Raw genomic sequence first — 14,892 nt, 5'->3', positions numbered from 1 at the left:
CGGAGGAGGTAGAGGCAAAGACTGGGAGAGCAAGTGTAAAGTTTCAGCAAAGACGTATGGAAAACAGAGTGTATACGGTAGTCATCGGGTAAGGTCAACTTCATGGCAACTGGATTCACTACCTGCACTATCCTAAAGGGGCCCACATATAGAGGTTGTAACTTTCTAGGACTCCCCAATCTCAAGTTCTTAGTGACCAACCAAACAATGTCTCCCACAGCATAAAAAAGGGGCTGGACACCGATGTTTATCTGCCTGCTTTTTCATACTGCTTTTCGCTGCCACCAGATGTTCCTTTGCCTTTTTCCATATCCCCACCAACGCATGACTCAATGTGCTCACTGCTGGGTCCCGACCTGAAGGTTGAATGGGTATAGCCCTGGGATGAAACCCCATAGAACAAAAAAGGGGTCATACCCAAGGCGGAATGCGTGCTATTGTTATATGCAAACTCAGAAATGGGAAGCGCAGTTACCTAACTGCCTGTTAAAGATGACAATAAACAAAGTAAATTTTGCTCCATAGTCTGATTGGTACGCTCCGTTTGTCCATCCGTCTGCGGATGCTAGGCGGAAGACAACCGGAGTTCCATTTTCAACGAGGAACACAACTCCCTCCTGAAATGGGAAATGAACTGAGCATCCCGATCAGACACACTGGCAGAGGGTATGCCATGTAACCGTAACACCTGGGAGATGAAAACATCAGCCAATTCCCTTTCAGTAGGCACTTTAGGCAAAGGGATTAAATGAGCTGTCTTAGTAAATAGATCCACGACTACCAATATGGTTGTATACCCTGCATCTAAAGGAAGATCGGTAACAAAATCCATACTAATTGTATGCCACGGCGAAGGAGATACAGCTAGTGGGTGCAATAGACCTACTGGAAACATATGTGAGACTTTACTGACAGCACAAACTGGACATGATGACACAAACACCTGTATATCACGCCCCACCGTATCCCACCAAAACCAACGAAGACAAAACTCCATTGTTTTAGTCATCCCAGGATGCCCCACTAAGGAGGCGGAATGACACCAGATAAGAACTTGATTCCTCAATTCAGGTGGTATAAACAGTTGGTCACCATGATACAGCATTCCATCCCGTACTGTAAATAACGGATTGTTCAACCATGGAGTCATATCAATGCCACCTATTGTTCTCTTGACAAATACAAGAAATTCATACTTGGAGGTACAACCCACAATTTTTTCACCAGGAATCATAGGTCTGTCCTCAAAAACAGAAACATCATCTCAGGGAGCCATGTGTATACGGGATAGGGCATCTGATTTAGCCTGTTCAACCGCAGGTCTATATGTGATCGTAAAATCATATTAATTAAAAAACAATACCCATCTCGTCTGCCTTGGAGTTAGAGCCCGTGCAGATTGAAAGAATTCCAGATTCTTATGATCCATGTAGATCGTGATGGTATGTCTGGCTCCCCACAAATGATGTCGCCACTCCTGAAAAGACAACTTTATGGCCAACAGCTCTCTTTCAGCCACAGTATAATTCTGCTTAGCCGTAACAACTTTCTGGAAAAGAAGGCAATGGGATGCATATGTCCCGAATCTACATCTTGTTTAGACAATACCTCCCTACCGCATGTTGTGAGGCATCCGCCTCAACAAAAAACAGGAAGAGCAGGATCCGGATGTTTCAAGACAGGGGCAGTAGCAAACTTCTCCACCAGAGTTTCCAAAGGAAGTTGGGCTGCAGAAGACCAAACAAAGGGTACCCCTTTTTTCAAAAGACTTGTCACTGGTGTTATAATATCAGAAAAATGCGAGATAAAATGCCTATAGAAGTTAGCAAAACCCAAGAGGACCTGTACATCCTTCACACAAGTGGGAGTTGGCCAGGTTGTAATAGCCATTGTCTTCTTTGGTTCATCTTAATACCATCAGAAGAAATGAGAAAACCAAAAAATTCCACACAAGACACCTGAAACTTGTATTTCTCCAGTTTTACAAAAAGACGATTTGCACATAATTTCTGCAACACCTGTTTAGATGAACAACATGTTCCTCGACAGACTTAGAAAAGATCAAAATATCATCGATGTAAACAATTACGCTCACATCCAAATACTCCTGTAACACCTCATTAATGAAAAACTGAAAAGCAGCAGGGGCATTACATAAACCAAATACTCAAAAAAACACAAACTTAGTACGAAATGTGGTTTTCCATTCGTCTCCCTCTCGGACACGAATGAGATGATAAGCTCCCCGCAAATCGAGGTTCGTAAAAACTGTTACATGCCTTAATTGATCCAATAAAACCGGAATCAAAGGAAGTGGATACTTATTTTTAATTGTCACCTTATTGTGAGCTCCATAATCAATACAGAAGTGAAGATCACCTTCTTTCTTCGGGATGAAGAAGATGGGAGATGACACAGGGGAAGAGGATGTTCTAATAAACCCAGACGCCAACATCTAATCCAAATAGGACCGCAAATGACGCTCCTCAGGCTCAGATAAAGCGTGTATGCGACTACAAGGCAAAGTAGCCCCTGGAACCAAATCAATACGGCAATCAAAATTTCTATGTGGGGGCAACACACTAGCTTGGGCTTTATCAAACACATCAGCATACTTCAAATAAGGAGAAGGAATACTGCGATTCTCCTCACAAACACCTACTGCACACGTTAATGGTGAAACTCAATCGTAGCCTCCTGATAACAATGCTGCAAACAATATTCGACGTCCAGTGTCACTGTACGCCTCACCCAGTCTATTCTCGGGTTATGTAGTTGCAACCAAGGTACTCCAAGTATTATCCCAAATGAAGGAGCATCAATAAGGTCAAAACTAACGGATTTCGAATGCCCATTATCACATATAAAAAGGAGAGGCTCGGTTTGCTTAGTGATCAACCCTGATGACAAATCAGTGCCATCAATAGCTCTTACTGATTCAAGTTGTTCTTTATACACCCAAAGAACATCCAATTTTTCAATCAACTGGAAATCCATAAAGTTCCCATTAGCCCCAGAATCGAGTAATACTGAGATGGTAGTTCGCCTGCTTTTCTTAAGAACCAAACTGACTGAGATCGTGAAATGACGAGGTACCTTTTTTGTTACTGACCCAGCAATATTACTATGAACACCCTCTACAGAGCATGTGGAAGGCATTTCCTGTTTCACAAAAGCCACTGTTTTCCTAGGCATACTACTGGAACGTTTCACCAGACACTCAGGGGCATAATGCCAGTTTTTCCCATAATACAAACATAAATTATGTGTCCGCCGTCTTTCCTTTTCTTCTTTTGATATGGGACAATGCACCCCACCTATTTGCATAGGTTCTGGCATGAATTTAGAACATACTTCGTCTTTTGGTTCCCCTCGAACAACTATCACATGGGATGCCTGAAACCGACTTTTCTCTCCTTTGCGTTCTGACAATCGATGATTCAATTTAACCCCCAAATCAATAAATTCCACACAATCCTCTGGTGGATTACCAACCTGAGATACTACATCCTTTAGCTCCTCACAGAGGCCCTGACAAAAGAGTGACGTTCGCTTCTCTATGGGCCAGTGTGTTTCAGAGACAAGACAATTAAAGGAAGTGATGCAAACTAACAAGTCCTGTTTCCCCTGTCGTAACTTGAGCAGTTCTGCATCACTGGACTGCATAAATGCATGCTGTGCAAACAATCAACGCATTTGCTCCATGAAGGCTGGAAAATTGTACAATATAGGGTCTTCGCTGTCTACCAAAGGGACAGCCCACATAGCTGTTGTACCTGCCAGATAGGAGATAACAAATGCAAAATTAGCTGAATCATCAGGAAAGGCTGTGTGTCTACACATAAAATGTAAATGGCACCGGTTCATGAATACGCCAAACTTTTCGTTATCTCCTTTAAATCTTACAGGAACGGCCAAGGGAACTGGAACACGAGTAGTAACATTAATAGCTACATGAGGACCCCCACTAGCTACAGTACTAGGACTTCGATCAAACTGAAAGATAGGAGGTTGTACAACAGGCCCGTGTGGTTTTGGTAAAGGACTAGCACTCCTACCCTATGGATGTTCTCTGGCTTTAAACACGTTTAGTTCTTGATGTAAACCATGATTCTCTTTCCTCAATTTCCTTACTTCTGTCTGGAGGTTAGAGAGAGCTAACATCAACTCCTGCATTGTAGGACCCAACCCAGCGCCCCCATTATCCAGGGACATCTGATTCATATTATCCGGGTCCATCTTCACTCAGGCAGTGTGTCTTTTCGTGGGCTTGGTTTTTGGGTCCTTCCACCACTCAAGGGTTAACCCAACGCTGCAGGAGTGAAGAATGTCCCAGTCCACTACCCTTTCCTTTGACCACGGTTGCCCATGTAGATTTCATGGCAATGCCAGAACAAGACACCGGGAGAAGGCGGGGATAAACAAAGGAAGTAAAAACACGATGTCAAATTCGTCTAGGTTCCCCTCTCTGGCGCAAAAGTTCTCTTCCAGGGGATCCTCATCAATAGTCATAAGCACTGAATATTCCCGCCCATGTGCGGGGACCCCGGAAATAATAAAATTATATATGTAAAAAACATACATATATACAGCTCTGTATATGTATAAACATATATCATTTTTTCCAAGCAAATGCAGCTCCCATAAAAGGCTAGGCAATGTAAATATACACATCCAATAACACACATATATCTATATATATGTATAAAGGTATAACAATACACCCAAATCTCTTTTTTTTTTTTTTTTTTTTTTAATGAGGTAAACACTCATGAGAAAGCAAAAAATAAAGAGAACAAACTGTGGAAAAACACAGATGTATAACACATTGCCAGCCTGCAGGCTGCATTGCAATACAATACCATAGAGACTAAAAAGCCCTGTACAGGTAAAAACTGGCACCGTGCCTTTAAGGCAGCCCTGACTTCCATATCCCATCATGCCTCAGGGGTGACAGTTAGGTCAGTTGTTCTTTCCGGCTCCTTCAGTCAGGACCCTGGAATTCAGCTCTCTTCTTTTTTGACTCTTTAGTCAAAAATTATAACAACTTTAAGATCTTTTTGGACTTCTTCTTACAATTTCTGTGAGGAAGTCAGTATCCTGTGTTTTTCTGACTGATTTTTCAACCATTTTGTCAGAAAAATGCCTTCTTTATTTGTTCCATGCCCATCTTGTGGAAAAAAGAAGGCTGCGTCAGACACACATGAGGTGTGTATCATCTGTCTGCCGGACTCTCACTCTCCAGCAGGCAACTGAATGGTAAAGAGAAAAAACAGACAAAGCATCAACCAGTGTGTGCTGACAAGGTCATAGCTCACGCACTACTAGGCACAATTTATATATTTAAAGGGCATGTCTTGCTTACCCCTTGTTATTGCAGACTTGTCCATGAGGGTAACACAATCACTAGATTCCACTCCATCAGCTAACAGGATACCAATGCAATGCTGTCCCCGGAAACACAAAGAGATAAGGTGCCCCAAAGTCAAGAAAAATACACCACACCACCTTCAATAACGGGAGAAAAATGCCAATCAAGGCTAAAAAACCTGTTTCCAATAAAAAACTAATAAGAGATCCCTTCTTAACTATCAGCCTCTCGGTGCTTCGTAAATGCAGCCACAAAACCCACAATGAGTGTAATAGGTAACAAAAAATGGGGAAAAAACAGGAGACGAGGCGAGACAGGGAAAATCTACAAGACCGCCCGTAACTCACCAACTAATGTCCCGTACCTTCTGTCAAGTGTGGGAAACACATGACCGATGGAGTCCAAGGCAAAAGAAACAAAGAAGACACAACCTTGCAGGAACCGGAGTCATGAATCCAATACGAAACAAGGTGCGTGGGCAGGTAGCAGAAATCCAAGGGTTGCTACAAGCAAAGTCCTTCCGGTAGCATGTATCGGAAACAAAACCAAGCGAAGATGGCAAGGTGAGCGGCGTTTAAGTACCCGCTGCCATTCACCCCGTAAAACCGGGACATGCATACTGTGGTATTTGGGCCTCAGGCCCACATGCAGATCAAGGATGGACACCGACACTCAGATAGTGGTTAGATAATTGGCCCAGAGCACGTGCGCTCGGCCCCTTTTATTGCCAGGGTCACCTGACTCGTGACGCCTGTGGTGGGTGGGTGTTCAGTGTGTGTTACAACATACTGAACACTAGAATGCTGACCGGTCCGTCACTATACATACAACGATGACCTTGCAGCACACCCAAAGGTAAGGGACAGTAGAGAAAAACAGTAGACCCAAGCCCAACAAGACCCACACTAATCACGGGACCTAACATAGGGGGGTAACAGGATCCGCCGAACACTGAGCTATCATTCAGCTGGGTTTTCGTAAAGATTTTGAAGTTGATGTGGTTGGTGATTTAATCAGAGATCTGAAGGCAGTGTTTGATTGCTGAGCGGCAGTTGTGTAGCATGCAAGTAAGGGAGGAACTGGTGGCTTTGTGTTCAGCCTGCAAGAGAGGCTAAATAGTGATACGAATCAAGTTAGAAGATAAGATTCATTTTTGGGTGTGGGTAGGGAATGCGTCTTGCACACCGGTTGAGATAATGGTGGGGATAAGGAGGCCGTTTTGTGTTGGGGGAGTGATGGAGGCATTCGTGTTTTCATAACCTTTTACACACTTTTGTATTTGTACTCTTTAAGTGGGGAGTATGCCTGTTTACGTCTGGGGAAGCAATTATCGCAAGCATCATGATTGGAGAGGGGCTCTTGACCAGTGCCGGATGAGGTGTATAGCATTTGTGAGAGGTAATTGAGTTGCTGAAATGAGAGAAGGCCTGGATAAGGATGTCTATTTTGTTTGTGAGGTAAGATATAGAATACAGGAGTACAGAGAACGGGGACCAGTGGTGTACAGGGATGGCTGAGGCTTATGATGTTCTTTTGCTGTAGGTGTTTTGAAGGGCGTGTGGATCCAAAGAGACAGATGCGTGCAAGATGGAGTGGGAAGAATTGGGCAGTTGAGGTGGGAATGTTTCATATGATGATTGCTCCTGTTGGATGAGATGCTGAGGGGGAGGACCGGCTTAATGGCTTGTGGGGTTGTCGGCGAGTAAATTATGGGAGGTGTGGAGAGAAAGTTAAGGAACGGAGGGTGTTTTTTTAGCGACGGGTGGAAGGATGTGTGGACTTTGGCTGAAGGAGCTGGGTATGGGGGTAGGTGTCTGGGTCCTGCTGGAGTGTTTGGTGGGTGGATGACTGAAGCTGGGGAGTAGGGGGGTGAAGAGAGTAAGAGGAATAGTGGGAGATGTTCGAGTTGGATGGAGATGTAGGGAGTGTCGAGGATTAAAGTGTTGAATGTTGGGGGACGATGAGAGAGGAGGAGTAGGGTGAGAGAGTGAGCGACCAGAAGGACAAGTGATGGATAAGGATATGCTGAGTGCAGGAGAGGTCAGAGGAGTAGAGTGATGAAAGTTGTGAGAAGATGAGGATGGGGAGTAGGGTGAGTAGGGTGAGAGGGTGAGCGATCTGAAGGGTTGAGATGTGAATTGGCAGGGAGGGGTTTGAGAGCAGATATTGTTAATGAAGGCTAGGATCTAATTGTTTGCTTGTAACATGATTTTTCCATTGTTGAAGATTGAAATTGCAGGGTTACCAGGTAGTTCAAGAGGTGGGAGGTAATTTTAATTTTTCAACCAAAGGGCATGTTAGACAGGGAGAAGGCACAAAACTTATTTTGTAAAGGAAGGTGATATGAGTTGGTACTGTGTGTGTGAATAGCAGAAAGTCTGTTTTAATTGCTCCCTTACACATGTAGTGGTATTGATCTGCAAAAAGGGCTTCCGGGAAGTTTCTCAGGATTTTGTGTTTCAAATTTTCCTTTGATTATTTAGAGAGGGTAGGAGGGTATGTAATCTTGAAAGCATTGACACCTGATTTGGAAAATTGGCTCAAGGGAGTTGCAGTTTCAGGAAGTGACATTGACATGATTATGCGGGATGTGGTTTGGGAGGTAAGTGAAGAGAGTCAAATCAGTGGAACACTTTAAAATGGGAACTACAATGGCCTTAATGATCTCTGAGTAATAGGTAAAGTAAACAAAGATGGATAGTTCATGTTGAAATGGTTTTAGACGATAAGAGCAGTTAAAATAGGGGATTCTGTGTCCTTTTCAAAATTTCTGCTCTGCTCGTCACCCATAGTGGAGTATGTTTGCATCTTTGTTGGCATTTTCCTGCAGATTAATAGGTGATGCCAATGACATAGAATGTGCTCGACATCTCGCTGTATTGTGAGTTTTTGATTTCCGCCGATAAGGCTTTTAATAGTTTCAAGACCTTTACCAGTTCATGCTGGGTGTGCAATAAGTGGGAATTTAACTTATGCTGCAAATTCAAGATTTTCACCTAACCGCTGAGCAAAGGATTCTACTAGGAGTAATTCAGATAAAGCATCATTGGAGGTAGATTAGAGAGTACCTGTTTGCAGTAATCATTGAGTTCTGCCTCTGTCTCACTGAACTTTCAAGTCATACAAGTGTTTGCACAGACTATATGGTGAAACGATTGCCGGACTCATGAATATTCATGGGCCACAGTTAGAAAGAATGCAAAAACAACAATTGATGGACAGAATGCAGAACAATGTCATACATTCACCCCAGTACAGAGATCTGGGCCTAAATCCATCGTTTTTTGGGATGGGTATTCCCAGACGTGGGACCCGTGCTCACTACGCCACTGGAGTCAAGCTATCCTGGCTGATGACGGCTGATAGCCAGAAACCGGTCCTAGGATGCTTGATTCCGGTCCAGTGAAGACATGGCTTGGCAGTTCGGGCTGGACTGTTCCCATGAGGCACAGGGTCAAGACTGATTTGCATATGGCCATGTCTAAACTGGGGTGGTGTAGTGGGCAAAAGAACAATGGATTTAACCCAGATCTCTTGACTGGGGGAGAATGTCTGCATTGTCAGCATTCCGTCCATCAATTGTTTGTTGTAACAGTTAGAAAGAAAACAGACTGAAGACAACACAGACACTCCTCAAAATAAATTCTTTCAATGAAGGTTTAGAAACAAACAGTGTCAAACCCTTAATCTTAGTCAATGCCTCAGTTCGTTTTGCAGGTGTGTAAACAAAACTGCTGAGAGATCTTCAATTGTACCCTTTTTTCCTAATACTGACCCAGCAGGACAAATGTACACAAGAGCTCACTTTCTTACCCAGTGGCATGATGGAAAGGTATTTTCCCCTGAACTTGCTTGCTATGGTAATTTCCTGCCATAAGTTCCATCCACGCTTAGAATACACATGATGGGCAGCTGCAGGGGGGTGATGGCTAACCTGTGAACAAAGCACAAAAACACAAGTTGCATAACACAGGTTAATCATGTGTGTGTATGTTTCTTTAGCATCTTTTTCATATTTTTTTACTAGAAATCTCATGACACTGGGCATGTACATACATAAAGTGGTTCTAAACTAGTTAACCTCATGTGAGGCAACATTGGCAGGTAAAATGCACAGACCATAAAGCAATGACTTTAATCTCTAAACCATGAGATTGACAATCCAGAATCCAAGTTATTCCAATGGAAGGCTTAAAGGACTGGACACATCTATATATATATATTACCTACTGGCGGTCGCCAGTAGGTAGTTATAGTTAGGACCTACTTACCATAGGAAAATTGTAACATTCTTTTCCCAATAACTTTGGCGCCGGATGACGAATCTTTGTGAAATTTCAAAACTGGTGGGGCGCTCTGGTCATCTCCTATCCTGAAAGTGTCGGGTTGATTCGTCAAGCGGGGTCTGAGAACTTTTGGAACAGGCTACAGCCCGAACTGCTGAACGGAATGACACCAAATTTTGCAAAAAGGTAGACCTTAGTTCAGAAACAGATCTTTTTTTTTTAAATGGTGTAAATCCGTTCAGTAGTTCCTGAGAGATTCGTAAAATAGAGGTCAAATAATCAATTTCCCTTAGGAAACTTTAGACACAGTTATAGCAAAAACTGCTGAGCGGAATGACACCAAATTTGGCAAAAAGGTACTGCTTGGCTCAGAAAGCGACCTTTTTAAAAATGGTGTAAATCCGTTCAGTAGTCTTTGAGAAATTAAGAAATAAAGATAGTGATATCTATGGCAGCGGAGGATCCGCGGAGTATCTGCGCACCTTCCTGATCACGAGCTTCATGCTAATTGGCTGTCAACACTCCAAAGCAGGAAGGGTTGTCCGCCATCTTGTGCCTCGGTAGAACCGAGGCACAAGAAAAGAGAAAAACAAATGTGCAAAACACGAAAATCGCGGGATGCGCGCTGGATTCGCGGATCCGGCCGCGAAAATAAAAAAAATACAAAATAAAAAAAAACGAAGTGCGGGCTCCTGCGCTTTGTTTAAATAAAGCCCACCCCCCTGGGCTTTGCATAATGATTTGCAGGGGGCTCATGGCCCCCCCGCAGCCCCGGGGACCACCACCCCCCGGGGCTTTCATTTTTTACGTGGGGGGGCATCCTATTCCCCCCCCAAGTCCTGGGGACCGCCACCCCCCGGGGCTTCAACAGTAAGTGGGTGGGGGGCTCAAAGGCCCCCCAAGCCCCGGGGACCGCCACCCCCTGGGGCTTTTATAAAATATTGGCTGGGGCACATGGCCCCCCCGCAGCCCCGGGGACCGCCACACCCTGGGCTTGTTTTTAAAAAAAATTAACTACCTGTGTGGGGGGGCTCGATCCCCCCCACACGCCCCGGGGACCGTCACCTCCCCGGGGCTCTAATTATTAAAATTTGGGGGTCTGTTACGGACCCCTGAGCCCCGGGGACCACCACCTCTTTATCTCCCAACTTAAAACGCCCATAGGGCATGTTTGCACACGTCACCTCAGGATCCCCCCCTCCCTTCACCAGTGTGCAAACGCACCCTGTGGCACATTTTAAGAGGTAGTTTTAATCCCCCTGCCCTATTATGTACCACGGGCTTAGAGAGGTGGTCATGCTAATCACAGGGGTACCCCAACGCATAGTGTTCCCTAGTGTATGTAGTTGTTTTCACTGTATTTTAAGTGTCTTTTAGCATACCACTGGCTCTAGGCCTGGTTAGTCCGAGTCAGTTTTTTTTAATAAAACCTTTTTATTGGATTTCATCCTTATGCATGTCATACATTAATCATACCATACTCGTCTGCTGCAGTATTACAATTAACATTGTCGTGACAAATAGCAGCGTGGTAATTTCTTGAGTAATTAAGTAGGTAATCAATGGAGGGTAATTTCCCTATCGTCACCGTTGGAGATGCCGGGAGGTATCGAGGAAGCGGTCGCTGGCACGGTTACCGCCATCCTCCTACCTGTATGACAGTCTCTAGTCCATAGTCCCCTGCAAAGGGTGTAGGTAAATGGTAATCCATATTCTCAACTGAATTTGGGGATTCAGAACCAGGGGAGTGAGGGGGGGGCGTGGGGTCACATATGGCGGGGGCAAATGTAGTGGAGCTCCGTGTTATGCTATCAACTGTATGCACTCTTTCCTATACTGACCGATGGCGTGTTTCCTAGAGGGTGGCCCGGGGGGTGAGCTGGCGCAGCAGGGGGGGGGGGGGAGTGCGCAGGCGGTTAGGATGCGCTTGGTCCCGGCGTCGCTTGGGTGTCATGCAGGGGTTCCACGCCATCAGTGTGTGTTTGCTTAAAGTCGTATAGGAGCATCACCCATTCTAATGAAATAGGACTAGTCAGAATCAGTTAACACCAGTACTCGTTTGAAAAAGTTGTGGGCACAGGATGATTTTGTATCAAAGCCTCTTTCTGCTCCTCTGTTGGTTCTTTCTGCATATGTCTTGCTTCTTCCTGCACTTTTCTTTGTCTTTGAGGACTTCTGTTGCTTCTTTCTGCATTTCGTTTGCTTCTTTCTGTGTGTTTTTTCTTCTTACTTCACATGTCCTACCTCTGTAGGCATATTACATCACTCATGACATGGTCAGTGACATCACTCATGACATCACTGATGACATCTCAAATGACATCACTGATGACATCATCCTTGTGATAGAGTGGCAGACCTCCTCTCACCCTAATATAACCTTTGATACACACACACAAAAATAGAAACTAACATTTTCAAAACAATGGATACCCCAATACCAGTTACAACACACCTATTCAGTAATTCCAAGATCTACACACACATCCACTCATTCAGCAATAGTCCTATACAGTCACTCATACATGTAGTCACTCATCATATGTACTCATACACCTATACATCCTGTTACACACTAACACTCATCCATAGTTACTCACACACATAGTCACACATGCTAACAAAGTATCAAGCATACATTTGCTTGCAAATACAGTTATACACACACAACCACACTTACTTCTACAGAAACTTACACATACTTACTCTCTTAAGCAATCACTTATAGAAACACATACTAATTTATACAGGAACTGCACACATGCTGTCTTCAACACATACAAACAGTGAGTCACTCATTCATGCATCTATGCGCTACGTAATACCCCCCACCGAACCATACAGACACTCAGACACTCATACTGATACTCAGAAAACCAACTAATAACCTATATAGACACTCATGTAGCTACTCACCAACCCATGCAGCCACTTATACACAAAGTGAGAGACTGATACAGATATTTACATATTTAAACATTACTCACTAAGCCATGTATTCACTATGATACACTTAATCAGTCAGTTACACAATCAATATTTCAAAAACAAATCATCCATTTAGACACTTATATACCCATTTATTCTTCCATCGACCTTGAGATATACATATAAAAAACATATTTAATTTTCAGAAAAACAGACATTCACTGGATGATGTCATCAGTGATGTCATCAGTGATGTCATTTGAGATGTCATCAGTGATGTCATGAGTGATGTCACTGACCATGTCATGAGTGATGTAATATGTGACGTCATCAGCAGTGCATTGCGGGGGCGTGAGTTATAGTTAGCTGAACTAACTATGACGGGGGAATTTCTATGGTTTTGTACGAGTGAAATGTCCAACTAACTATAACGCCCCTGAAACCTATGGTTTTTTCAGTGAATATATATATATATGTATATAATTTTTTTTTTTTTTTTTTTTACTGAAAAATTCATAGGTTTCAGGCACGTTATACTTAGAAATTTGCATTTAAAAAACCTTAGAAATTCACTGAAAAAAACGTAGGTTTCAGGGGCGTTATAGTTAGTTGGACATTTCACTCGTACAAAAACATTGAAATTCCCCCGTTATAGTTAGTTCAGCTAACTATAACTCGCGCGCCCGCAATGCACTGCTGATGACATCACATATTACATCACTCATGACATGGTCAGTGACATCACTCATGACATCACTGATGACATCTCAAATGACATCACTGATGACATCACTGATGACATCATCCAGTGAATGTCTGTTTTTCTGAAAATTAAATATGTTTTTTATATGTATATCTCAAGGTCGATGGAAGAATAAATGGGTATATAAGTGTCTAAATGGATGATTTGTTTTTGAAATATTGATTGTGTAACTGACTGATTAAGTGTATCATAGTGAATACATGGCTTAGTGAGTAATGTTTAAATATGTAAATATCTGTATCAGTCTCTCACTTTGTGTATAAGTGGCTGCATGGGTTGGTGAGTAGCTACATGGGTGTCTATATAGGTTATTAGTTGGTTTTTTGAGTAGCAGTCTGAATGTCTGCATGGCTCGGTGGGGGGTATTACGTAGTGCATAGGTGCATGAATGAGTGACTCACTGTTTGTATGTGTTGAAGACAGCATGTGTGCAGGACTGTATGGGTGAATGAGTGTGTGTATGGATGTGTTAGTGAGTGAATGACTGTCTCAATAGTGTCTTTATGAGTAACTACATATGTTTTAAACTAGTACATGTGACTATTGGTGTATATAAGTGAGTATATGTGAGAGTGAGAGATTGAAAGAGTTCCTGTATGAATAAGTATGTGTTTCTATAAGTGATTGTTTAAAAGACTAAGTATGTGTAAGTTTCCGTAGAAGTAAGTGTGGTGGTGTGTGTATAACTGTATATGCAAGTAAATGTATGTTTGATTCTTTATTAGCATGAGTGACTATGTGTGTGAGTAACTATGGATGAGTGGCATTGTGTAACAGGATGTATAGGTGTATGAGTACATATGATGAGTGAGTACATGTATACTGTATAGGACTGTTGGTGAATGAGTGGATGTGTATGTGGAGCTTAGAATTACTGAAGAGGTTGTTGTAACTGGTATTGGTATGTCCATTGTTTTGAAAATTTTAGTCTCTATTTTTGAATGTGTGTATCAAAGGTTATATTAGGGTGAGAGGAGGTCTGCCACTCTATCACAAGGATGATGTCATCAGTGATGTCATTTGAGATGTCATCAGTGATGTCATGAGTGATGTCACTGACCATGTCATGAGTGATGTAATATGTGACGTCATCAGCAGTGCATTGCGGGCGCGCGAGTTATAGTTAGCTGAACTAACTATAACGGGGGAATTTCAATGGTTTTGTACAAGTGAAAAGTCCAGCTAACTATAACACCCCTGAAACCTACGGTTTTTTCAGTGAATTTCTGAGGTTTTTTAAATGCTAATTCCTAACTATAACGTGCCTGAAACCTATGGTTTTTTCTGTGAATTTCAAAGGTTTTTTAAATGCTAATTTCTAACTATGCCTACAGAGATAGGACATGTGAAGAAAGAAGAAAAATGCACAGAAAGAAAAAAAAGAAGTGCAGAAAGAAGCAACAGAAGTCCTCAAAGACGAAGAAAAGTGCAGGAAGAAGGATAACGTGCAGAAAGAACAAAAAGAAGAGCAGAAAGAATCCTTGTTGCAAAATCATCCTGTACCCTCAACTTTTTCAGACGGATACTGGTGGTAACTGAGTCTG

The 14,892-nt window shown here is 42.9% G+C and overlaps 1 protein-coding gene across 2 annotated transcripts in view; it reads right to left on the bottom strand.

Moving 5' to 3' along the window:
- OSBP2 (oxysterol binding protein 2) overlaps positions 1-14,892 on the bottom strand; it is a 1,376,304-nt gene that overhangs the window by 152,335 nt on the left and 1,209,077 nt on the right. For both annotated transcript variants that reach the window (XM_085633692.1, XM_085633693.1), the window contains one exon: positions 9,185-9,305. In XM_085633692.1, the coding sequence (XP_085489818.1) occupies positions 9,185-9,305 (121 nt within the window). The remainder of the gene's footprint in view (positions 1-9,184; positions 9,306-14,892) is intronic.

The sequence above is a fragment of the Triturus cristatus genome, chromosome 11, assembly GCF_964204655.1.
Source record: "Triturus cristatus chromosome 11, aTriCri1.1, whole genome shotgun sequence".
Taxonomy (NCBI): Eukaryota; Metazoa; Chordata; class Amphibia; order Caudata; family Salamandridae; genus Triturus; species Triturus cristatus.
The sequence above is the reverse complement of the archived record's forward strand: the minus strand, read 5'-3'. Positions and strand labels throughout refer to the sequence as shown.